This window comes from Onychomys torridus, chromosome 5 (genome assembly GCF_903995425.1).
Source record: "Onychomys torridus chromosome 5, mOncTor1.1, whole genome shotgun sequence".
Taxonomy (NCBI): Eukaryota; Metazoa; Chordata; class Mammalia; order Rodentia; family Cricetidae; genus Onychomys; species Onychomys torridus.
In genome coordinates, this window is record NC_050447.1 from 35,255,323 (window position 1) to 35,279,933 (window position 24,611).

General features: G+C 46.4%; 1 protein-coding gene across 1 annotated transcript in view; it reads left to right on the forward strand.

The window, feature by feature from the left end:
* Wwp2 (WW domain containing E3 ubiquitin protein ligase 2) overlaps window positions 1-24,611 on the forward strand; it is a 150,995-nt gene that overhangs the window by 74,470 nt on the left and 51,914 nt on the right. The window contains exon 7 of the mRNA XM_036188023.1: window positions 17,366-17,487. Within this exon, the coding sequence (XP_036043916.1) occupies window positions 17,366-17,487 (122 nt within the window). The remainder of the gene's footprint in view (window positions 1-17,365; window positions 17,488-24,611) is intronic.

Genomic DNA, 24,611 nt, shown 5'->3' on the forward strand with positions numbered 1-24,611 from the left:
CACATTTGGGTACGGTAGAAACAGGTGTGATCTGTCCCCAGACTTGTTTCCATTGGTGTGCATTGTCTTCTGTGCAGCGTTGTCCCTGAGGAGCCGGTGTGGGATGAAGGTCTGAGGAAAGCGATGTGCTTGCAGGCACAGAGAAATGTAAGGATCCCTCATGTTCTGTTTCTGTGCTGGACTGAGGCTGGCTTGGACACTTTGTCAGCTTCGGTTGGGAAGGACTCCCATGTCCTGGTGCAGTGCACCATCGTTCAGGGTCCCATGCAGGGTCTTTATAGTGAGTTTATTTTAGTGGTGGGAGAGAGTTCATGGAGCAGACAGATGCATGCAAGAGAGGGGACCAGTAATGGCAGTGCAAGCTGAGCATTGTGGGCTGGGGGTTTGTCCTTTGTCTAGACATTCGGACATGCACATGATCTTAGGAGCTAAGGAGACCCAATGGGATGGATGTATATGGAGGGAAGAGGAGCCCAATGGAAAGGGCTGTACTGGAACTGGCAGCCTTCGTTGGGCTTTCCTGTGGGTTAGAAATGGTTGTGAAATTCCAGGCTGAAGTTGGGAAAGCCGGGGTTGTCTGGATTCTCATTGTGGTTTGCTGTTTCTTGGTCACTTGTGAACCTCTCTTTCTTTCTCCTCTCTGTTGTGTGAGTGAGTGATGGCAGAGGAAATTCCAGCCCAACGTAACTGTCTGCGTGGGCCCATTTCTTTCCTGGCCCAGCCTGTGTGGGGGCCCTCTGACATGAATGCCGGCTTCTGCTGGAAGGTCTGGAAGGTTCCATAGACGAGGAAATGAAACAAAAAAAGAAAGTGTGTTTTTATTTTACTTCTAGCTTCATAAGGTTGCTATTTCCCTCTAGTGTTAGAGACTGAATAGTTTATGTATGTTAGGCAGATGCTCTGCTATTGATCTAGGGGGTCACCCCCGCCATCTTTTTTATTTTTAATTTATTTTATTTGAGATAGAGTTTCACGGAGTTATCTAGGTTGACTTTTTTTTTTTTTTTTAAGATTTATTTATTTATTATGTATACAGAAGAGGGCCCCAGATCCTCATTACAGATGGTGTGGAGCCACCCAGTGGTTGCTGGGAATTGAACTTAGGACCTCTGGAAGAGCAGTTAGTGCTCTCCCACCTCTGAGCCATCTCTCCAGCACCTAGGGAGACCTTCAACTCACTCTTGTAGCTGGGACTGGCCTTGAACTTGTGATCCTCCTGACTCAGCCTCCCCAATAGTTGGGATTATAGGCCTGTGTTACCAGGTCTGGTGGAGCTTTTCATTAATAGGTCTTTACAAGGGGTCTTGGTCAAGAAGCTGGCTATGTGGGCTCAGTTTGTGGTCCTTTATTATGTGTAGATCTGTTTGTTTTGAATAGTGAATGTGAATGTTTTCTGATACTGGGAGCTGAACCTAGAGCCTTGGCATGTCACACAAGCATTCTAGCATCTAACTATACTCTCAGCACTCCATATGCACATGTGTGGTGAGGGATGGAGATCTGAAGGCCTTGGGTTTGCCCAGCTCCTTCCAGCTCTCATTAGTTCAGATCTGCATTTGAACATGTTCCTCCCAGTGACGTTCTCACTGTGACCGTTTTAGGACCTCCTTGTAATAGTTTTCTGTCTCCCTCTGTGACACTTCTTTTTGTCCTGCTATGACGAAAAACCCTCTTAGATTTATTAGCTCCCTTGCCTTGGCATTAGTAGCCTCCTCCGCCCCCAGAATTGAAAAAGAGCTGTATGTCTGGGAAGCCTTTACAGCCGAGAAGTCTCTGTGATCTCTGAATAGCTCATGGCTATGTCTGCAGACAGCGGATCCCAGACCAGAAAGACAAATAAACTCAGGCGGGGGAGTCTGCTGGGAAGCCCTGCGAGGGCCAGGGGAGACTGGGGAAGCAAGGCTGACGGAGAGAGGGACTTTGGGAGCCGAGCCTTCGGGCGCCGGGCGTTCTTCCAGTCATTGCTGGCTGCTGCCGCCTTCTTTCATGGCCCTGACCAAAGCTGACCTGGAGATGTTACCCTGCCAGCCTGAAATGGAGGTTAGCACCTTTCTGGCTTCCCTAAAATGTGCCTACAGTCTCATTTAGTGTTGCTGGGAGGAGAAAGGAACACATGTAAACTCAGTGCGTCATTTCAGTGGCAACAGTCACAGTCCCGCTTCCAGGGAGTCCGCAGGCTGTCTTCTGAGCAGCTGAGACTACAGACAGCATCTGGGGCATTTTCACAAGTAATTGTGGAAGATTAGTACCATCTAAATATGCATATGGATGTTACTGATTAACCTATTAATAAAAGGGACATTCACTGTACATTTACTTACTTGTATCTGTTTTCATTTCATAGCTAGCTCTTGGCGTTTCCTCTGTAGGGTAGGAGCCAAGGAGAGGTTGGGTGTGTCCCAGCCAGTTGAGTAGATCTAAGAGTTAGGAAAACCTGCTCTGTGCAGTGAAACACACCGAAAGCCAAGCTCACAGTAGTCATGGCAACAGAAAGGTGGAAAGGCACAGTAATCTGATACTAAGGACTCTGCCAGCAGAAACCTTAGGCAACAATCACAAGTACCATAGTGGGCACATGTTAGTGCACACACCCGTACACCCAGAGTGCTGGTGTGCGCGCAGGCGAGAGTGAAGTGTGTACAGATAGTTTGAAGGCGTTTTGCTGACCAGTGAAATGGGGTGGGACAGTCTACAAGTAGAGTGTTCTGTACCGACAAAAGCAGGGAAAGTGGGAGAGCCTGGCTTTACTGGGGATGGGAGTTCTTTAGTCATTGCTGGTATGTACCATGTACCTCAATCCAGCCGCCACCGTGCTTTGTGTGTTTTGTTTTTGTAAAAAGCCTTAGAGAGGAGCCCAGGTGACACATTGTCACTCAGAGGCCATTGTTTAATGCTAGGCCTCTGGCTCAGTGGTGTTCATTCTGTGGGTTTTGACAAATTCGTGGTGTCTAGCCACAGGTCTAGGCTCGAGCACCCAGAGCCTCTGGCCTCTCTGCTCTCTCTGACTCCGCTCGGTCCTAATTGTCTTCATGTTTTTCCTTTTCTGGAATTCTGCTCACTGTGGAGCTGTTTTCCGTTTAGTGTCATTGACTTGGAATACAGTGAATTTCCGTTGAGTCTGAGTAGTATTCCATCATCTGGATCCAGCATGTTTTTATTTATCTATGGGCTAACTGAAGTTGTGCTTTAGTTATGTCTGAATTTTACTACCTATAACAGAGCTGCAGTTGGTAGCAGCTTCTCATCAGTGCAGCCATATTATACCAAGAACTTTCCGGGAAGAGGGGCTGGGAGTCTTCCATCGCTGGGGGAGGGAGCTACATGGGAATGCCTGGCACACTACACTTCAGACTAAAATCAGAAACCAATTGAGAGGATTTCTCTTCCCTTGCAGAAATTTACATTTTACCTTTTTTTGTTTGTTTTGTTTTATGATTTAGGGTTTTTGTTTGTTTTGTTTGTTTTTTGTTTTCTAGACAGGGTTTTTCTGTATAGCCCTGGCTGTCCTGGAACTTGCTTTGTAGACCAGGCTGGCCTGGAATCAAGATCCTCCTGAGTGCTGGGATTAAAGGCATGCGCTACCCACTGCCGCGCTCACTCTTAAATAGGTTTAAGCTTCCCCAGTCTAGAGTCACGGCAGGCCTCCATATGAAGAACACAACCCTGACTAAAAACTAAAACCTAGTACAGACCATTGGATGTCACCATTTCAGCTGTTAGCTTCCTGTCTAGAATCTGTGTGGCCTCAAGTTTCATCCGTCTCTGGCACATAGCTGCCACAGCCACAAGCTCCTAGCCCCAACAAGCAAGAGGATTTTTTTTTTTTTTTTTTTTTTTAAAGAATTGAATGGGGCTGGAGAGATGGCTCAGAGGTTAAGAGCACTGGCTGTTCTTCCAGAGGTCCTGAATTCAATTCCCAGCACCCACATGGTGGCTCACGACCATCTGTAATGAGATCTGGTGCCCTCTTCTGGCCTGCAGGGACACATGCGGACAGAACACTGTATAACATAATAAATAAATTAAAAAAAAAAAAAAGAATTGAATGAGGACTGGGCTTGAGCAGTAGAGAATAGAGAAGAGACAGAAAAAACACTTCAAGCTTCCTAGGAGTCTAATCATGGAGGAGACTGGAGGACAAGGGGGATAGAGGGGACTCTCCGGGCTCTTAAACTGTGCTGTCATCCTCAGAGAAAAAGACGGCAGAGAGAGGGTGTGTGTCACATCCCCTTCAGTGTTGGCTTTGGTGCTGGGCAGGCTCCCTGAAGTAGTGCTGCTTGGCTGTGGGAAACGTCATCTTTCTGAAAGGGGGAGAAGATTGGAAGCCAAACTTCAGGACCCAGACTCAAACACTGCGTTCTTTTTAAAATTTTATTTATTATTATTATTTTTTATTTTGTCTGCATTGGTGTTTTGCCTGCACAAATGTCTATGTGAGAGTGTTTGATCCTTTGAAACTGAAGTTATAGACAGTTGTGAGCTGCCATTGGGTGCTTTGCAAGCCAGGTCCTTGAAGAGCAGGCAGTGTTCTTAACTGCTGAGCCATCTTTCGGCCCACTAACACTGTATTCTTGGGCATGGACATCAGGCCAAGATAAAGGGGACCACAGTTTAGAACGCAGGACTGATATTCTAGGACTTCTCAGACCTAGAAATCTGTGGCTAAAAGCGGAGTTCTAGAGAGAAGTCAATGAAAAGAGCACGCATCTCGGAGGAATGGCTCTTTAGTTAAAACTTGGGCCGTGTGGAGTGTGTGAAAGAAGAGAGCAGAGCTGACAGCGGACGAGGATGGTAAGAGAGCAGCTGTGCAGGCGTCAGTGGTGACTGCTGGGCTGGGCTGAGGCCAGCCCTCCAGTGTGCTGCTGGAGCTCCAGAGCCCCCTGGAAAGTACCAAGGTTAACGGAGGAGGTAATTTGTGATGCCCAACTTTCTAGCCTAAGTAGAGCGACTCCTTTCAAATGCTAAAACAGTTCTCTATATGAGGCTCCCCCCATTTTGTAATAGGTAAAGGTAGTATAGAACTAAAACCTGGAATTTATAGCGCTTTACAGTTTTGTGAAGTTATATACCCGTATTAGAGATTCAGCAAAGACACTGGTCTCAGTATTCTTTGTGCCTCTTATCATTACTTTCAGTTTATTTATTAACTTGCCTCCCTCTGGCATCTGCCTCCAGCATCCTATCAATGTTATATTGATACTATATTAAGTCACCCAGACCTCCTCGTGCAGCCTACTTCGTAATACCATGACTTAGTCCTTTCCACAAACATTCTGTGCCTCAGATTCGGTGGTGGAAATCTGAGAGCATTCCTTTTTTCTTCTTCTAATTTTATTGAACTTGATTATTTAAACACCATGGTGGCATATGCATATAATCCCAGTGCTTGGGAGGGTAAGGCCATCGTGAGTACCTAGCAAGACTTGTCGTATTGCCTCTTCTCAAAAGTTTGATTTATGCAAAAATTATCAGTGTATTCCATAAAAGTGGAGGACAGTAATAAATTGGCCATTCAAGAGAGGAATCATGGTAACCTTTGAGCAAAGATTTGAGGAGGCAATTCCAGTTCCAGGGGATGTGATGCTCTTCTTGCCTCCACAGACACCAGGCACACATGTGATACACAGACATACTTACGTCACAAATATTCATACACATATTTTTTAAAAATGATGACACCTTGGTAGATACTCATTAAATATTATAGCTGGCAGTGGTGGCACACACCTTTAATACCAGCACTCTGGAGGCAGAGCCAGGCGGATCTCTGTGAGTTCAAGGCCAGCCTGGTCTACAGAGCAAGATCCAGGACAGGCACCAAAACTACACAGAGAAACCCTGTCTCGAGTCCTTCCCCTCCCCCAAACAAAACAGTATTAGGTTAAACATAACAAATTAGACCCAAAAAGTTTCATTTTCTATGATTCTACTTGCATAACACTTGAGAAAAGGCCACATGACAGAGATAAATCCAGTCAGCAGTGGGTAGGGACCCAGGGGAAAGAACTTGGGGGCAGTGGAAATGCTCCATGTCTGGATGTGGTGGTGCTCATGTCACATTAATTACAAATCATCAAATGATGCCTGTTAAAAAAAGATAAATTGGGGCTGGAGAGATGGCTTAGTGGTTAAGAACACTGAGCACCGACTGTTCTTCCATAGGATCTGGGTTCAATTCCCAGCACCCATATGACAGCTCACAACTGTCTGAGATTCCAGTTCCAGAGAATCTGACACCCTTACAGACACACATGAAGGCAAAAAATCCAATGCATACAAAATAAAAATAAATAAATTTAAAAAAGATAAATTGTATATAAATTGTACCTTAATTAAATGTCTCCTAAAATTATATTTTATTTATGGTGTGTGTGTGCCTGCATGAGCTCATGGGTACCACAGTGTGCAGATGCCTGTGGAGACCAGAGCCTTGGATCTCCTGAAACTGGATTTACAGGTAGTGTGTGCTACCTGATGTGCGTGCTGGGAACTGAACTAAGATCTACAGTGCTCTTGATGCGGAGCCATTTCTCCTGCTCCTAATTTTAAAATTGTAAGAAATCCTTTAGTTTAACATTAGCGAAGCTGTCTACCTCCAGCTGCCTTTTGATCCACTTGGCATTGTTTTCTTATTTAAAAAAAAATATTGGTTTTTTTTTTTTAAACTAATTTATTATGTCATCCACGCCCCACGCCCCCCCTCCCCCACCATGCTTGGTTTCTTGTTCCACCATGTAGGCTCCAGGGATCAAACTGAGGTCTTTGAGTAAGGCAACAGCCTCTTTACCAGTAACAGAGCTATCTCACAGACCCTGCTTGACCTTTGCCCTCATCCAGTTAAGGTCAGCCTTCTCAAAGGGGCTTTATGATGTGATTTCTTGTAAAAGCGTTTAATAGATTTTAAAACAAAAGGAACCAGTGTGATCATTTGTAACTTTGTAGTCTGTTGGTCTGTTTATGTTTCGTGGGATTCTTGGTATTTTTGGACTTGTCTCCATCCTCATGCCTCATAATTTCTGTCTGTTCTGCCTGTTTGGTTTCCCTGAATGTTTAGCCCAGAGTCAGGAGTGTGAGGGAGTGCCCCCATAATCCTAGCCTTTAGGGGCCCAAACAGTCTGGCTCTCATAGTGAGAACCCATTACAAAAAAGAAAAGAGAACTTTCTCAAAAGAAGCCCCCAAAATAAACTAAAAAGAATCTCGGTGAGTCGAAGGTGTTTTGACTCACTCGTCACTTGGTAACTGGATGTCACATTCTGAGTCTGGCAGTGTGAAGAGGCAAGAAGTGCCCTGTGCACTTCCTGTATTCATTATTTTCTGGTTGCCCCCTCCCTCCCCACCCTGCACCATACAGGGTTTCTCTTCTCTGTGAAATAGTCCTGACTGTCCTGGAATTTGCTTTGTAGGCCAGGCTGGTCTCAAACTCACTGAGCTCCTCCTGCCTCTGCCTCCCAAGTGCTGGAATTGAAGGTGTGTGTCGCCACTGCCCAGCTCTGTCTTTTTGATGATTTGTAGCATTTCTGTGCATTGAATCTACTTTGGGTGCTTACAAATGGCCTTTGAAGGAGACATGTTTTAATAACAGAGGGAAAAAGAAAAATTAATGAAGACCCAAAGTAGAATATGGTTCAGAATAAATGTTATTATTACTTTATCTTTTAAAATGATTTTTCGTATTTGTGTTTGGTATGTGTATATATATGTACGTGTGTTCATGTATGTAAATATATATATATATAGTGTTGTGTGTATGTGTGTGTCTAAATGGTGTGGGTGTGGAGGTCAGGCAGCTTGCTGGAGTCAGTTCTCTCCTTCTACCAATGTGGGTTCCAGGGATTGAACTCAGGTCCTTGGGCATGGCAGCAGGGCCCGTACCTACTGAGCCATCTCACTGGCCCATTCAAGGTCTTTGCTGGTTTTGCCTTTAAAACTTTTTGTTTGTTTGTTTGGGTGCTGAGCTCAGACTGGAGCCTTGATTGAGTGTGCTTAAGCACACTTCCACTGAGTTACAGTCCCAACCCTCCCCATCCCCAAGTTTTATTTTCAATGAAATCATCATAGTTTTCTTTATTCTTGGAGAATAATGAGCTATCAAGTCAAAGGAATTCCTCCTCCTTCTTCTGTAGTTGATTGGTTTTCTTGCAGGAGGAGGTGTGCAGGGAGTGAGACTCCAGGCTGCGTGCCACGTCAGGGCAGTGTGCACCTCCTTCGTCTGTGTCCCCGGCAGAGCTCAGGACAGTGCCTCGCTGCACGTAGCAGCAGCTCGCTCAGTGTTGGCTGAGCTGAAAGAGCCTTGTGTTCTGGGCTTCACTTGCCAGGCCGTCAGGGTGGGTCTTGCCTACTGGTTCACATTCCTTTGCGCCCCAACTCTGAGGTGTGAGGACATGGCTCAGGAGCATGGGTGGAGGGGACTTTTTTAATAACTCCCTGCCCATTCCTGGTCTTTGACTCCCTTTCACACGGGTGGGGGTCTCTCAGCCTACCTGTTCCTCTTGTTTCCTCTGGGCCTTTCCCTGTGCTTGATATTCCCATATTGAACTTTTCTCATGAACTGTTCTTTTCAGGTCCCTGCAGCTTTTAAGACTGCCCCTAGACTCAGAGAAGAGTTACCAGGAAACCAAGGCCTGTTTCAGGCAAAATGTGTGAGGACCTGTACTCTGATTCTACCAGAAAAGAGTATTCTAACCCTTGAAGAACAACCAGGTCTCATACACAGTTGTCCAAAGTTTCGGGTGCTTATTGGGCCTTGAAAGGCTGTACCCCACAAAAGACGCAGCCCCTGCACTGCTGTCCCGTGGCAATGGGCCGGGGAGTCCAGAGAGGTGCCCTGAAGGGAGAGGGTGAGATGGGGGCACTGTGCAGAGGTTGTGCTGATGTTACTACCCAGCTGTAAGTTTGAGAAGTGGTACCTTTGTGACCTCCCACTTGTTAGGCCAGGAATGAAGACATGTCAGCTCTCTGGAGCTCTGGTTTTCTCTTCTGCCGTCTGCTGGGGAAAGCACTTTGCTTAGAGATGGGGCCTTGAGTTGCTCAATATTGAGTACAAAAACCAAGGTGCAATGGCTCTGCGTGGTGTTTGTATAACACGAAATGACTACTTGTGAGGCAAAGACAGGTGACTTACACTATGAATATCAAAGTTAGTCAGAGAGCTAGATAGCACGCCACCTCCTTATCTGTGCTGGCTGGTTCTGTGTCAACTTGACAGGGCTGGAGTCACTAGAGAGGCGGAGTCCTCAGCTGAGAAAACCCTCCAAAGGATCCAGCTGTAGGGCATTTTCTTGATTTGTGACTGATGGGGGAGGGCCCAGCTCATTGTGGGTGGGGCCAACCTGAGCTAATCAGGCTGAGCAAAGGATGAGAAACAACCAGTAAGCAGCACTCCTCCATGGCCTCTACATTAGCTCCTGCTTCCAGGTTCCTGCTCTGCTTGGGTTCCTGTCCTGACTTCCTTTGCGGATGAGCTGTGATGGGGAAGCGTAGGCCGAATAAACCCTTGATTTTTGGTCATGATGTTTAATCATAGCAATAGGAACCCTAACTAAGTCATAATCCTAACACTTGGGAGGTAGAAGCAGGAGGGTCTGAGTTCAAGGCCAGTCTTAGGTACACAGGGAGTGAAAGGCAAGCCTGGGCTAATCGATACTGTTTCAAAACAAACAAAATAAAATAATATTAGACAAATCAGGCTTGTGACCTTAGCAAGCACACCAGACCAGTGGAGTGCAGCCCCCTTGCCTGGACCATTTAATAGAAGCACTTCAAGCCTGAGAGGTTGTAGGTACACTGACCTGTTACCTGAGTACTTGCTGTGAGCCTCTTCAGGAAAATGACACGGTGAAGGGTCTCTGCCTCTATCCACAGATCAGTTGCTGGTTCTTCTGCCTCTGGCATAACCCACTTCAGACTAACTCTTAGACTGCCTGCCACCCAGCCTGTATGCGGGTTCTCTGCACCTTGAACTATGCTTCATGAAACGCCTTATCTAGTTTGGAGACTTTCCATTGTGTCCTTGACATCTCTCTGCCTTCAGTGGAGCCTCTCTGAACCCTGGAGCCTCACGAAGGCTTTTCTAACCACTTTGTAAAACAGAGAGAGAGGGAGGGAGAGGAGAGAGGAGAGAGGGGAGAGAGGGAGAGAGGGGAGAGGGAAGAGAGGGGAGAGGGAGGGGAGAGGAGAGAGGGGAGAGGGAGGGGAGAGGGGAAGGGAGAGGAGAGAGGGAAGAGAGGGAGAGAGGAGAGAGGGGAGAGGGAAGAGAGGGGAGAGGGGAGGGGGGAGAGGAGAGAGGGGAGGGGGGGAGAGGAGAGAAGAGAGAGGGGAGGGGAGAGGGGAGGGGGGGGAGAGAGAGGAGAGGAGAGAGGGGAGAGGGGTAAGTAGCCTGTGGTTGTGAATGGCCACAATATCCAGTGAAATCAAGAACTATTTGGTGAAGTACAGGGACAGAACTGACATGGCTGACATTGTGGAGAGATGGAAGGTATCTGTGTTTCTGGTGCAGTTCACTTACAGTGGGTGATGGCACACTCAGGGTTTTAGAGAGGAGAGAGAGCAGACAGAGAGGTAGGAGGGCAGTAGCTGGAGGATGTCCACTGAACACTTCCTTTCTTTTCTCCCTCCTGCTACATAGCTCCCTTTGTGACTTGTCATGCAGAACATTTAGAATAACACACAGTGTCCCTAGAACAGCCACCTCACACTAGCCCTGGGGGACTGATTTCCTGATCTTCCTACTCTAAAATCTATGGGCACTCAAATCCCACGGGTAAAGTGGTGTAGCATTTGGTAGTAACCTACCTACATCTTCCCAAATACCCTCTACACATACCCACTAAAGGCCGTGTAAATGATTTAGGGAATAATGTCAGAGAATAAAGTCTATCTGCATTTCAATACAGATGTCACCCCTACCCCCCAGTTCTTTTTGAGCCTCACTTAGTTGACTCTGTGGAGGTAGAACCCCTTGGTAGAGTGCCATACTAGGCCCAGTCAGTGGTCCCCTCAGGATTAGAACTGTCAGCCTAGGAGGCAGTGGGAGGCTGGGCTAAGACACACCCACTTCAGTAGGAAGAAGAGGGATTGGATAGACAACTCTCCTTGCAGGCCAGCCCCCTGCAGTTTCCTCTTCTGTGTTCTGTGGCCCACAGGTCTCCTATCCCATGCCCTTGTAGTGCATGTATGTTCCGACAGTGTCACGGTCTCACATGCCGCTGTGTGCCGGGGAACCCTGCTGTGCTGAGTCAGTCACACACTTCCACTCCAAACTTGATCTGTCTTGCAAGTATGGCAGTGTTGGAGTTTTCTATCCCTCCCTCCTTCCTTCCTTCCTTCCTTCCTTCCTCTCCTCCCTCCCTCCCTCCCTCCCTCCCTCCCTCCCTCCTTCCTTTCTTTCTTTCTTTTTCTTTCTTTGTTTATCGAGACAGGGTTTCTCATTGTAGCCCTGGCTGTCCTGGAACTCACTCTGTAGACCTGGAACTCACCAGAAATCCACCTACCTCTGCCCCCTGAGTGCTGGGATATTCAAGCCGTTCTCTGCTTATTGGAGTTTTCTGATCCGTGAAGCCCAATATGTAACCTGGAATTAGAGTAGATGTGGAACAATTAATTCTCTCTTAGGATGAACTTAGTCCAATAAAGTAGCAGTCATTGGGAGGACCGCTGTCTCCTCTGGGCTGAGCAAAAGGCAGTCGCTTGTCTTCCTGTGATTTAGAATGGACTGGGCAGTGTGTTCTCTCTGCTTTTCCCTGTCATTTCTGAGGCTGGCAGCTTAGAGCTAGAGTGTAGAATGGAGCCAGAAATCACTCGGGGAATGACTCAGATAGTCTCATTTGAGCTATAATTGTGCTGCTTTCCATTCACGGCTCCCCCCACCTCCTTTTTTTTCTTTTTTAAATCTGTGCTTGAGTGAGGAGCTTTTAGAAGTATATGGGAAGAGTAGGCTTGCCCACAGACGCCTCTCAGCGTGGTGGAGGTGCTTCTTCTCCATCACCCTTTCCCTCCCTCCCTCCCGCTTCCCCTTCCCTCCCTCCCTTCTCTCTGTCTCCTCTACTTCTATTTTAAGTGCCCATTTCTTGCTGATTCTCTTACTGGAAACTGGGCCAGTGCCATTTAAACTTTTTCCCATGCTGCTATTAAAAGACAATGACCAGCTAAGAGTGTGGTGAGGACAGTGTGGGGAGCAGGTGGCCTCTTGATTCCAGGGCTCTCAGGTGAGTGTTGAGTCTGATCACACAGATTGGATAAGCTGACTAGGATGTTTTAGCATCTGTGCCTGTTCCGTTAAGTTGGAGGAAAGCCATCGCTTGTTAGCTCCTCAGACTTCTTTTTCCTGCTCTAGTGAGCAGGTCTGAGGTCAAAGAACCTCATGTTTGGCTGGGCGGTGATGGCACATGCTTTTAATCCCAGCACTTGGGAGGCAGAGGCAGGTGGATCTCTGAGTTCGAGGCCAGCCTGGTCTACAGAGTGAGTTCCAGGACAGGCTCCAAAGCTACACAGAGAAACCCTGTCTGGAAAAACAAATAAACAAAAGAACCTCATGTTCCAGGTTTCTTGCTGAGATAGACCAATGTGCTTGGCATCCGGAGTTGCCTAAATCACAATCCTATCAAATCCTTCTGTGTATGTGTGGTATTCTCTCACTGCCAGTTACCTGCCCTCTAAAATGTGTGCATATCCCCCCCCACCCCCAGTTAGTGGGATAGTTCTGCAGTGGCTGAAATATCCAAATTATTATCATTATTATTTTTAAGTTATGAAGTAAGCTGGGCACGCCTTTAATCCCAGTACTTGGGAGGCAGAGGTGGTTGGATCTGTGTTTTCGAGGCCAGCCTTGTCTACAGAGTGAGACTCTGTCTCAAAATAAAAACATGAAATGCAAACCACAACAAAACAACAGAAATACCTTATTGTTGTTTTAATTTGCATTCCTAAGAATTCAGGGTACTGGGCCTCGTGCTTGGATTCACTTGGTGTCTGCAGATCTTTGGTGAAGAGTCTGTCCACACCTTTTACTATAAAATACCTGGCTAGCTTATTTTTGAGTTTGAGACTTTGTGTTTTATAGGGAAGTCCTTTTGTAGTTCTGCATTTGCAGTCTGTGGACTGTCTTTTTTAATTTAATGGTTTGTTGTGTTTGTTTTTGAGACAGGGTTTCTCTGTGTAGCCCTGGCTGTCCTGGCACTCACTCTGTAGACCAGGTTGGCCTCAAACTCCCTAGTGCTGGGACTAAAGTTGTGCCCCACCACTGCCCAGCTTAATTTAATGTTTTAAGGCTTATTTTTTAATTATGTGAGGTGTGTATTTACATGTGGGTATGTGCATAATAAGTGCAGGTGCTGGTGGAGGCCAGAGGCATCAGAGCTCCTGAAGCTGGAGTTAGAGACATTTGTGAGCAGACTGATAGGTGATGGGAACTGAACTTGCGGCCTCTGGAAAGCAGCAAGTACTCTTAGCTGCTGAGCTATCTCTCTAGTCCAATTCCTTTACGTTTTTTCATTTTATGTGTGTGTGTGTGTGTGTGTGTGTGTGCGTGTGTGTACGTGTGTGTACGTGTACATCCTGGGCGGAGTTCTGTTCTCTCCTTCCACGGTTCCATGGTTTGGGGGCGTCCACTCGGATTGGCAGGCTTGCAGAGCAAGTGCTTTACCTGCCGAGCTGTCTTGCTGGCCCATCTTCTCATTCTTTTTCAAAAGTTACTTTTTAATTAATTGTTTTTATTTAATGTGTATGTGTGAGTGCCTGCATGTATGTTTGTGCACCACATGTGTGCCTGGTGCCCAACCAAGGAGGCCAGGAGAGATTGTCAGATCCCTCGGGACTAGAGTTGCAGTCAGTTGTGAGCTGCCATGTCAGTGCTGGGGAATCTAACCAGGGGCCTCTGGAAGAGCGACCAGTGCTCTTAATTACCAAGCTACCTCTCCAGGGCGCCATCTTTTCATTTGTGTCAGTGTCTTTGGGGGAGCAGTGTGTCACAGTCACATTATGGATGTACACTTGTGTTGGAGCAAGACTGCAGGTCACCTTGTTTCGCCAAGGTGTCAGCTCACTGGGGTCTGGGACTGGCCGTCAGAGGTAATGGTTGAATACAGTTCAGTGATCAACATGAAGGGCGAGACAAGATGTCCCAAGGCATCCAAGATGTTGTAGTCAGGGTACAGACAAAGTCTCAGGATTGAGATGAGAGCTAAGAGCTGTTGGTTGAGACCTCTTCTGCTTCAGAACCACTTCGAGAAGTGTGGAGAGAATCCTAAGCATTCCTTCGTTGCTTCAGCTCCTGAGGGAGGAACCGAGGTGAAGACATTACCAACATTCAAGGAAGGACTTGACAGAAACAGAGCTCAGTTTCGGTAATGAGGCAACTTGAAACCATTGTGGAGTTTGGCCTGACTAGCATGGTGGTACAGCCCTCTCCTCACTGCCTGGGGGCCTTCATAGAACCTCCTTGCCCCCACATTGTGGAGGGGGATGAAGCCAAGGTTGAAGTCATTGGCAGAGCTGGAGCCAGGCTGCCTGTGGCAGAGGCCAGCTCATCTCCTCTGCATTGCCTTAGTTTGTCCTAGCGCTATTTTGGCCTATGGTATGTGGTTTCAGCGAGGGGGCCAGTGTGTAATCACAACACAATCACATCTTTTAAGGGTTGAGTGAGCAAGCCAGGGGAGGAAACTGCTGAAGAGATTTTCCTCAATTAGTGAGGCCTTGTCCTCCCTGAGAAGGTCTTACTTTAAAGTTAATACAAGGGGAAGAAGAGGAAGAAGGGGTGGAGGGAGAAAGAGAAGAGGTGGGAAGAGTGTGTGTGTGTGTGTGTGTGTGTGTGTGTGTGTGTGTGTGTGTGTGTGTTTCATGTCTGGGGGAGGTGGTGGCAGTTGGCCCCCTTGGCAGGGAGGCAGCAATTCATGCAAAGTGCTCCCAGCTGCCCCTGGTTTATGGGCTAATCCCGGCCCTGCTCCAGCCTGTCATTCAGGGTAAGCTGCTATCATTAGTGGTTAAACATTTCTGAAAGTATTCCCTCTCAACTCTAACCACATGCCCTTTCGTGGAAGAGAGGTGGGGAGGAGCCAGAAGAGCCATGAGCTCCACCCTGTTGTCCACTGACGAGGAACCTTGGCCCTGGAAGAAGTCAGGATTTGTCAAAGCCTGTGTGTCTGCCTCTGCTCCCTTGAAGGACAGAGGCCTACCCTGAAGGCTGTGGGTTCCAAACCTGGGGGCCCTGTTTTGTCCTTGTAAGAAGATTCTTGGTTAGAGTAAACCTTCAGTAACCAATTTCATGTCTCAAGCTCTCTGCCCTCAACACATGCACACTCTGAGCTGTGCTGGACAATTGCTGGACTTCCTTTCCCTCTGGAGCTGGGGTCTGCTTTCTGCTTTGGATGAGCGGTTGTAGTTAAGGGCTTCAGAGTAACAGTTCTTCCCATGAAGTGGGGGCTTTGAAATCCTTTCCTTTGACTGAGATATGGCTGACAGCTTTTGATTTATGAAATTAGTGCAGGGAAAAATAAGATGGAATGGGAAAGCCAGACCAAATCCTCTCCTAACTTTCAACAACTGTACTGTTTTTAGGTAGTATGGACCCCATAGTTTGCTAGGTCTTGGGGTCTCTCTTGTTCTTAATAACTTTCACTGTATTTTATTTTATCTTTTAAGACAAGGTCTTGCTATGTAGCTTTGGCTTCCCTGGAACTCACTTTGTAGGGCAGGCTGGCCTTGAACTGAGTACTGGCATCACAGATGTGTGCTACCATATCTAGTTCTGCAAACACACACACACACACACACACACACACACACACACACACACACACACACTCTGGATAGTCCAAGAACAACTGTTATTTCTCTTTAAAAAAACATTTATGGGTTCTTTTCCCTATCAGAAGTATACAAACTCAGAGAAGGAAACTGGAAAAATCTAAGAATGCAAACAGCAGAAACAAAGTGACCCTAGTCCAAGCTTCCAAGATAATCACCATTGGTGTTATGGCTTATGTCCATCTTGTCACTAGAGTCCGTTACTGAAAGCCAGCCATGGTAGTACATGCCTTTAATCCCAGCACTCAGGAGGCAGAGGCAGACAGATCTCTGAGTTCGAGGCCAGCCTGGTCTACAGTGTGAGTTCTAGGACAGCCAGGGCTACAGAGAAACTGTCTTGAAAAAGCCAAAAAGAGCCTGTTGCTGTGAAAGTAGGTGGTAGGATGGTTTTCAACACCCTCCACACCACTGTTCACTGTGCTGCAGGCCTGTCCCAGCCTGCTGGGGAGATGCTCTCAGTAGCAGGGGACTCTGGTGGGTGTTCTCTAGCAAGGAACTCTGCTAGTGGTCAAGTCTTGCCACTTGCTCAGGAACTGGGGAAGTAGCTCCAGAGAAAGTCAGCAAAGGTCTACCCATTCCACCATCATCCTCCAGCCAAGGAGGAGGTCCCGCATGAGAATGTCTTCTATCGAACAACTTCCTGTTGCTTCTTTCCATCCCTGTAAGTGGGCAATAGAGCCACTGTCAGAGGACCACGCTGAGTGAGAGGGTGCGTTAACCAGCAAGGCGTAGGTCATGGTGGTGGAACTCGGTGACTAGGGTTTTCCCTGGGGTCACTCTGGTCAGTTCTGCTGTTGCTGGTCTTTGTGTAAGTTGTTCTCTCAGACTTTGGTTCCTTGCCTGGAAAGAACCAGCTTGTCTTTATTCAATAGATGGCATTTAAACCATCTAGTTGTTGCAAATTAAATAATGACTACAGGCATACCAGTAATGTTTGTTAGCTAAAGATCGGAACCAAAGGCAGAGAGGCCTAGACGCTTTCACTGAGTGGAGTGGAGGAACTCCACAAGCTTGAAAACACATTGGTGGTTTTGTGCTCAGAGAAAACGTCAGATTTTCTGCTAGATTCCTCTTGAAGTCCACTTCTGTGTCGCTTCTGCTCACCTGTTGAGTCCTCTTCTCTAGGGGTGATGTCCCAATGTGTGCACTGGTTCATACTGCTTGATTCTCTTTACAGCTGTAGAGAATATTGATTTGTGTAAATTTGGGGGCCCTTTGTATCTAAGGGGAGGACTATTTTCCTCCTGTCCAAGGATTCCTGTTATTTCTAACATTTAAGCCCAATAAAAATAATGTGATGGTCACAGGGTATTTTGCCAGTTATTTCAGATGTGGGGGTGATTTGCTCCAGATTTGTTTACTTCAAGTGGAAAAGTTTGCACAAAGCTGCCTTTTGGGCTTTTACCAAGAAGGAAGCTTCCCTGGGTCTCTGCTCAGAGCCAGCTCCTGTTGAGTGCGGAGCTGGAGTGACTGCAGGTCTTGTTTCTGATAAATAGCAAGAGAGGGGAAGTGTCTTTCTTTCTCACAGTGCCTTATGTCGGTCTGCTTTCTCCTCTGAACCCCCAGAACGCACAGACATTCAGGCGGCTCAGCCAGAACAACCACCACTGACCAAAGCCCTGGTGCTAGGACCCGGCACCGCCAGCCTGGGAAGAACCCCAGCAGCAGTGGCTTAGCCAATGGCACAGGTGAGTGATGACACCCAGCACCAGCCTGGCCCTCTCAGGAGCCCTCACCTGTCCTGTGTGCACTCAGGGCATTGCCTTCTGGGCCAGAATATAGTGGAGGGAGAGAGACACCAGCACTTGTGTGAATTTGAGTCCATTACTTTTCCATTGGCCCGTCCTTTTTGCCCTCTGGCTTATTCTGGGCAGCCAGGCTTATTCTCCTGGTTCCCATGCATGCCTAAAATAGTCCTTGGGCCTGGGGCTGTGGCTCAGTTGGTAGATAGAGTCTTTATCTGTTGTGCATGAGGCAGACCTGGGTTCAGCCTTCAGCACCTTTTAAAACTGGCTTAAGTATGCATGCTGATGATCCTAGCACTTGAGATGCAGAGGGAGGCAGGAGGATCAGAAGTTAAAGGTCATCTTTGGCCACATGACAAGTTCAAGGCCAGTCTGGATACATGAAATTCTGTCTCAGAAAATAAAAATGAAAAACAAAATATTTGTAAGAAAATTTTTAAAAAATATGCTTTTTTAATTTATCAACATTGGATTTCATTTAGATTTAAAAAAGATTTATTTAGTTTTTTGTGTATATGTATGTGTATGCCTGAGGGTATATATGTGCACCACACACATGCAGGTGCTCTTGGAGGCCAGAAGAGGGTGATATATTCCCTCAAACTAGAGTTACAGCTGTTATGAGGCACCCAATGTGATGAGAACTGAACCCAGATCCTTTGTAAGAACATTTAACCACTGAGCCATGTCTCCAGTCCTGTTGTGTTTTTTTGGGGGGGGGGTGCAGGGTCACACTGTGTAGCACTGGCTGGCCTGGGACTCACCGTGTAGACCAGACTTGCTTCAAACTCATAGGGTATGCCTACCACTCTCCCAAGTGCTGGCATCGAAAGAGAGGGCTACTAGGTATCTTATTTATACCTGACATATTTGAAGGAAAAAAATTCCCTATTTAGGGCATTTGTCAACTAGGGAAAAAGAAAAGACTGAGTTTGCCTAAGAGCTGAGTGAGAGAAGATGGCAGCATTCAAGGGGTTGAGATGCTGACAGGTGTTAAGTCCTCACCAGGTCCTGCTGTCACTATTCCAGCATGGGCACCATTGGAGAAGAGACACTTGGTTCTCTCCACGCAGATCCAGGAACTCTTCTGTACTTGGCTGTTTCTCTGTACTCGGGAAGGGAGAGCCTGCCACAGTGTACATCATTTTCATCCCATTTCTGTCTCAGGGAGGCAAACTTTCATTTTCTGAAGTTCTTGAGGACTGTTAAATCTTTAGTGACAACAGGTCATTTGTTTTCATTTGGAGCCAGTGGAAGGAGATGTGATCATTGCTTCCACAGACTGTAGATAGGGGAGTGTAGTTCCAGTTGGGAGTTAGATGGAAATGACTTTTGTAGATGCTTGTTTGTGATTGCAGAGTTGTGACATGAAGACACAGCAGCATAGTTTGTTGTTGTGACAGTGTTATTGGCCTATGTGTGACAGACTGATTGGTAGCACTCCCTTTGGGTTTCTCTGTCATGGATTTCAGGTCTCTGGAAGCAGCATGAGGGGCTTCAGAGCCCCTCTGTGGCTAATGTTGCCTGGTTATCTCACTGTGTACAAGGAAAGGTACGAAAAAGCGGCAAACCTGGGCCAAGACTTGACTTCCTTCCTGGACTTGGGGACCTGCCTGAAAGAAGGCAGTTAAGCAGCTCCCCATGAACTTCTTGGATGAGGTTACTGCCGGTGTGGAATCCCAGCAACTGCTGTCTCATCATGCCCAGTGCTCAGGGTCCAGCAACCACATCCTTTCCATCTGCATGAAGGGTGGCAAGCGAATGGCTGTGGACTGTTCCACAGAACCATACACAGCTCTCTGAGCAGCAGCAAACATGCTCTTCTTAGAAAACAGTCGTTTGTAGAGAAGCTTGCAGTAGCCCTGCTGGACACTGACCATGCCACCCTGAAATCCCTTGTACACACTGGCCAGGTGACACATGGAAGCAGTCTCCTGATGGAGTGGCTGGCCCACCAGTCACTACCCTTCCAGGGCTCTACATTACCATGATAGCTGTATCTCTCCACCCTCTCTGCTTTTATAGAAGCTGTTGATAAATTGACTTCACGTGGTGATGATGGTCTTTGAGTCAGTCTTCATGGATATTTAAAGATTTAAAAAATTTTCAAAATGTGGGGTTTAGTGTCTTTGTGTGAGTATGTTCATCAGTGCAAATGCCCACAGAGATCAGAGGCATTGGATCCTCCCAAGATGTAGAGTTATAGGCAATTGTAAGTCTCCTGGTGTGGGTGCTGGGAATTGAAGCCAGGTCCTCTGCAAGAGCAATATGAGTGTTTAACCACTGAGCCATCTCTGTAGCCCTTCTGGAATATTAACAGACTTTCATTTGCTTTGTATTTAGTTTTAGGTACCTTTGTCTATCTCCAGAACATTGTGTTCTAGCTTATGAGCTAAGGTTCCAGCCATGTCTTTAAACAGCCACGTGTGTCTGGCTCCATACGGTTAACCCTGGACATGTTTTATGGCAGTGTGTCTGAATGCCCAAACCATTCCTAAACCCAGCTTCAAAGGGCAGCTCCTGCCTGCTAAGACACAAAGGCCTCTGCCTCTGCCTCTGGCTTTTTGCAGTGATGACCCTTCCTTCACCTTGACCTTGCAGGCAGCCTTGACTACAGAAAGCTAGACTGTTACTAGGCAGGGGCACCCCCCTCTTGGCAGTGTAGGATGTGAGTGAGGATGTCTCCATCTCTTCATGTTAGGCCTGTGAGGACCACTTCCAGGATGGCAGTGTAGGAGCTGTGTCTCCTGCTGGAGTGTTCACAGGCATGCAAGATTTACCAGCCTCCTGTTGTCTGTGTATTATACTTACGCATGTAATGACATCAGGGCCCAGTTCCAGCTGGCTTTTTCACACTGCTACAACTGTAGAATATCCATTTTTATAAAATGAGTGAATGGAAGCCTGTCTATATCAATGCCATGTTTCTAAGTTTTACTGTCTGATTCTTTAATTGAAATTTTCACCAAAAATCTTCATCTCTTACAGCTCCCTTAAATGTGATCTCCATGCACAGTGGTTACACAGGCTGCGGTGGGGTCTAGACTCCTATACATAGTATGTTTAAGACTCTGTGACCTACTCGCTGGGACTTTGTTTCCTCATTTGTAAAATTAGGGCCAGAGTGTATAGCTTGGATGTTGTTACAAGTAATAAGCCATATAAAGCATATGAAGGGTTGGGAGGGGGCATACAGAATATGAGGCATGGTGCCTAGCTCATAGCTTTTATCTGTATGAATAATTATGAGACGTGGCTGTTAGTTTTTGTTTCATTTAATTATTTTTGTTTGTTTGTTTGTTTTTTGTTTTGTTTGGTTTTTTTTTTTTTGGAGCTGAGGATCAAACCCAGGGCCTTGCGCTTGCTAGGCAAGCGATCTACCACTGAGCTAAATCCCCAACCCCTCGTTATTTTTTTTAATCCATGCTTCCATTTATCTGTATGGTCTTCTTACTTACTTTTTAAAAGATTATTTTTATTAACGGCATGGGCATTTATCTGTATGCCCATATGCACACATGTGTAGGAGTTCTCAAGCAGGCCAGAAGAAGGTGTCAGGTTCCCTGGACCTAGAGTTAGTTATTAGTGATTGTGAGCCTGCTGTGGATGCTGGGAACTGAACTCTGGTCCTCTGAAAGAGTAGCTAACTGTGCCTCCTGCTAGAGATTCCCAAACATGCAAGATTAATCTAACAGTCTCCTATTGGTTGTGTGGTGTATTTACATATAAAAAGACATTAGGGGAAAATCTGAACTCGTAACTACTAGCCACTCTCTCTCCAGCCCCACTGTTTACTTTTTAAAAGTGGTTTTCATGATGGGAGTGTAGCTTGTCTACAGTTGGTAGAGTGCTTGCCTAGCTTGCATGGGCCTATCCCCATATAAACTGAACTCAAGGGAAGCTGGGACTATGAGACCCCCATCTCAATCAAATTAAAATAATAAATTCTAGTATAGTTAATAACCATCCATCATTTAACTATTCCTCCTCAACTGTTATGTAGTTCTCTATTTCTTGTTTTGTTTTGTTTTTGAGATAAGAGTAGCTAGCTTGGAAGACTGTACACCAGGCTGGCCTTGAACCTGTGGCACTCTTCCTCTGTGTGAAAGCACTGTGATGACGGTCATGCACCACCTCCACTGGCAACTGCCCTTCTTTGCATACAGCCATGTGTAGCTAGAGTTTTCCTGGTCCTGCCTGGCCCATGGTCAGGACAAATCTCTCTCACCTGCCAGTTCAGTAGCTGCTCAGACCCAACCAAGTAAACACACAGAAACTTATATTGCTTACAAACTGTATGGCCGTGGCAGGCTTCTTGCTAGCTGTTCTTATATCTTAAATCAATCCATTTCTATTAATCTATAAGTTGCCTCGTGGCTCGAACATGTTGCTTCTCATGGTGGTGGCTGACAGCGTCTCTGACTCATCCTTTCTGTTCCCAGAATTCTCCTCTCTCCTTGTCCCGCCTATACTTCCTGCCTGGCTACTGGCCAATCAGTGTTTCATTTATTAACCAATCAGAGCAATACATTTAACATACAAAAAACGTCCCACAGCAGCCATGTTTTGGGGAAGCATGAACTTTTTTTTTTAAAGAAACAGTTGTGGCCGTGTTACCTAGGTTGGCCTTAAATTCCTGGGTTCTAGCTATCCCACGGAGCCTTCTCCTGAGCCTTTGTGCAAGGAGGTTTTTAGTGCAATTCTTGTGTCAATGGATATGAATTTTTAAAAATGAGGTCAATTTCCTTTTAAGAGGATTACTTCTATGTCCAAGTCCGCATAAAACTTTCACAAAATAGTATATGAGATTTTTTTCTCCAACCTTGTAAATACTGTTCTGGTTTTTTATGCTGTTAATGTTAAGTTCTACCTCATGGTTTACTCTTGCTATTTCTTTTTTATCTTGCTTTGTTTTGGTGTTGGAGATTGAACTCCTGGCCTGATGCGTGCTGTGTACATACTGTACCACTGAGCTACCCAGCCTCAGGTGAATTTCCTGTAAATGTTGTAGGCAGCTCCCACTGTGGCTTCTCCTTGGAGCGTTGCCTCCTTTCTTCTGTACTGTGAGGTGTTTCTTCTTGTTTTGAGTAAGTTCCACTTACTTTGAATATTGGAATAATATTTTTAAAATTTTTATTTCATGTGTATACGTGCTTTGCCTACAAGTGTCTGTCACCACATGGCTGCCTGGCGCCTTCTTTACAGGGAGTCAGATGCCCTAGGACTGGAGTTACAAATAGTTTTTTAGCTGCCAGGTGGTTATTGGGAATTGAACCCATCCTCTGGAAGAGATGCCAGTACTCTTAACTGTTGAGCTATCTCTCCAGCCCTGTCATAGTATGTTTTTAATGTCTAAAAGGGCTAGCTTGCTGGGGTGGGGGGGGGGGGGGGGGGGGGGGGGGGGGGGCGGCGGCGGCGCACGCCTTTAATCCCAGCACTTGGGAGGCAGAGGCAGGTGGATCTTTGTGAGTTCAAGGCCAGCCTGGGCTACCAAGTGAGTTCCAGGAAAGGCACAAAGCTACACAGAGAAACTCTGTCTTGAAAAATAAAAAAATAAAAGGGCTAGCTTTGCCTTGCTACTTTTTCTCTTTGAAAGTTCATAAAATTTTCAAAAACAAATTTTAGAATTGAAATTTTTAGGCACATGCTAGAAGTGGGAGTTACATCCATCTACTCTAGCTAATTAAGACTATCTTTTTTTTTTTTTTTTTAAGCTGAGGATCAAACCCAGGGCCTTGCGCTTGCTAGGCAAGCACTCTACCACTGAGCTAAATCCCCAACCCCATAATTAAGACTATCTTACCATCAGTCAGGCACGGAGCTGTGGTATGTCACCTTTCCCTTCATTCTCGTATAACTTGATTCTTTTTCTTTTTGCTTATAGATTCATTGTTGTTGTTTTGTTTTTGAGAGAGGGTATTACTATGAAGTTCTGGCTAGCCTGGAACTTGATATGTAGACCAGGCTAGCTTCAAACTCACAGAGATCCACTTGCTTCTGCCTCCCATGTGCCACCACCCCATCTGTTTTTATTATTTTTAATCATGTGTTTATGTTTGGGTATGTGCTAGAGGTGTCTGATGTGGGTGCTGGGAACCAAACTCAGGTCTTCTCTAGCTCCTGTTTTAAAACATAAGTTCTTTGTGTGTGTATGTATGATTACATGTATGTACAGGTATATACATCTGTGTGTGTGCACTCATGCACCTTTGTATATAGGCCAGAGTCACTGTTGAGTATCTTCCTCAGTTGCTCTTCACCTTATTTTGAGACAAGATCTCTCTCTCTCTGTCTCTCTCTCCCTCTCCCTTCCCAACCCCTCTCTCTTTGTCTTTGAAGTTGGAGCTTGCCAGTTGCTAGGCTGGCTTGTCTGGGATTAAGAAAAAGAATGTCCAATTCCCGATCTTTTTCTTGGCCAAGGGTTTCCTATTCCCGAATGAATGTGATTCATAAAGTTGAAGTGTTTTACCGACAGCACAGAAGAGCCTTGTGAAACACAGTTGCAGGAGGGGGCGGCTGGGCAGCTGTGCTGGTGCCTCCCCACCCGCCCTTGGTCCCCACTCTTCTTCCGTCCAGGAGAGCCAGGCTCCCTTCAATTCCTTCTTCCCGGTATTTCCACCTCGAGCTCTGGGTTGGAGGGTTGGTTCTGCTGCCTGCTGGCCGCACGGCACCTGTCCACATAGTCCTGGGGCTTGTGTGTCTTTGGTGAAGTGGGAATAACATTTTCCTCCTGGGCTGTCGGGATTGCGAATGAGCTAATAAAAGTGTGCTTGCTAAAGGCAGTGAGGGATCCTGGATTGGATTCTCGAACAGAAACAGTGACTTAGTGGAAAAGCTGGTAAGATTCCAATAAAGTCTAGAGTTTAGGTAATAGTCTTGTACAGATTTTTTTAGTTTTGTCAAATGTGCCACAGTTATATAAAAGTAACACTAGGGGACATTGGGTGAAGGACCCACCATCTTTTCAACTTTTCTATATAAAGATGCATTCCAAAATAGGGATGGGCCGGGCGGTGGTGGTGCACAACTGTAATCCCAGCACTCGAGAGGCAGAGCCAGGTGGATCT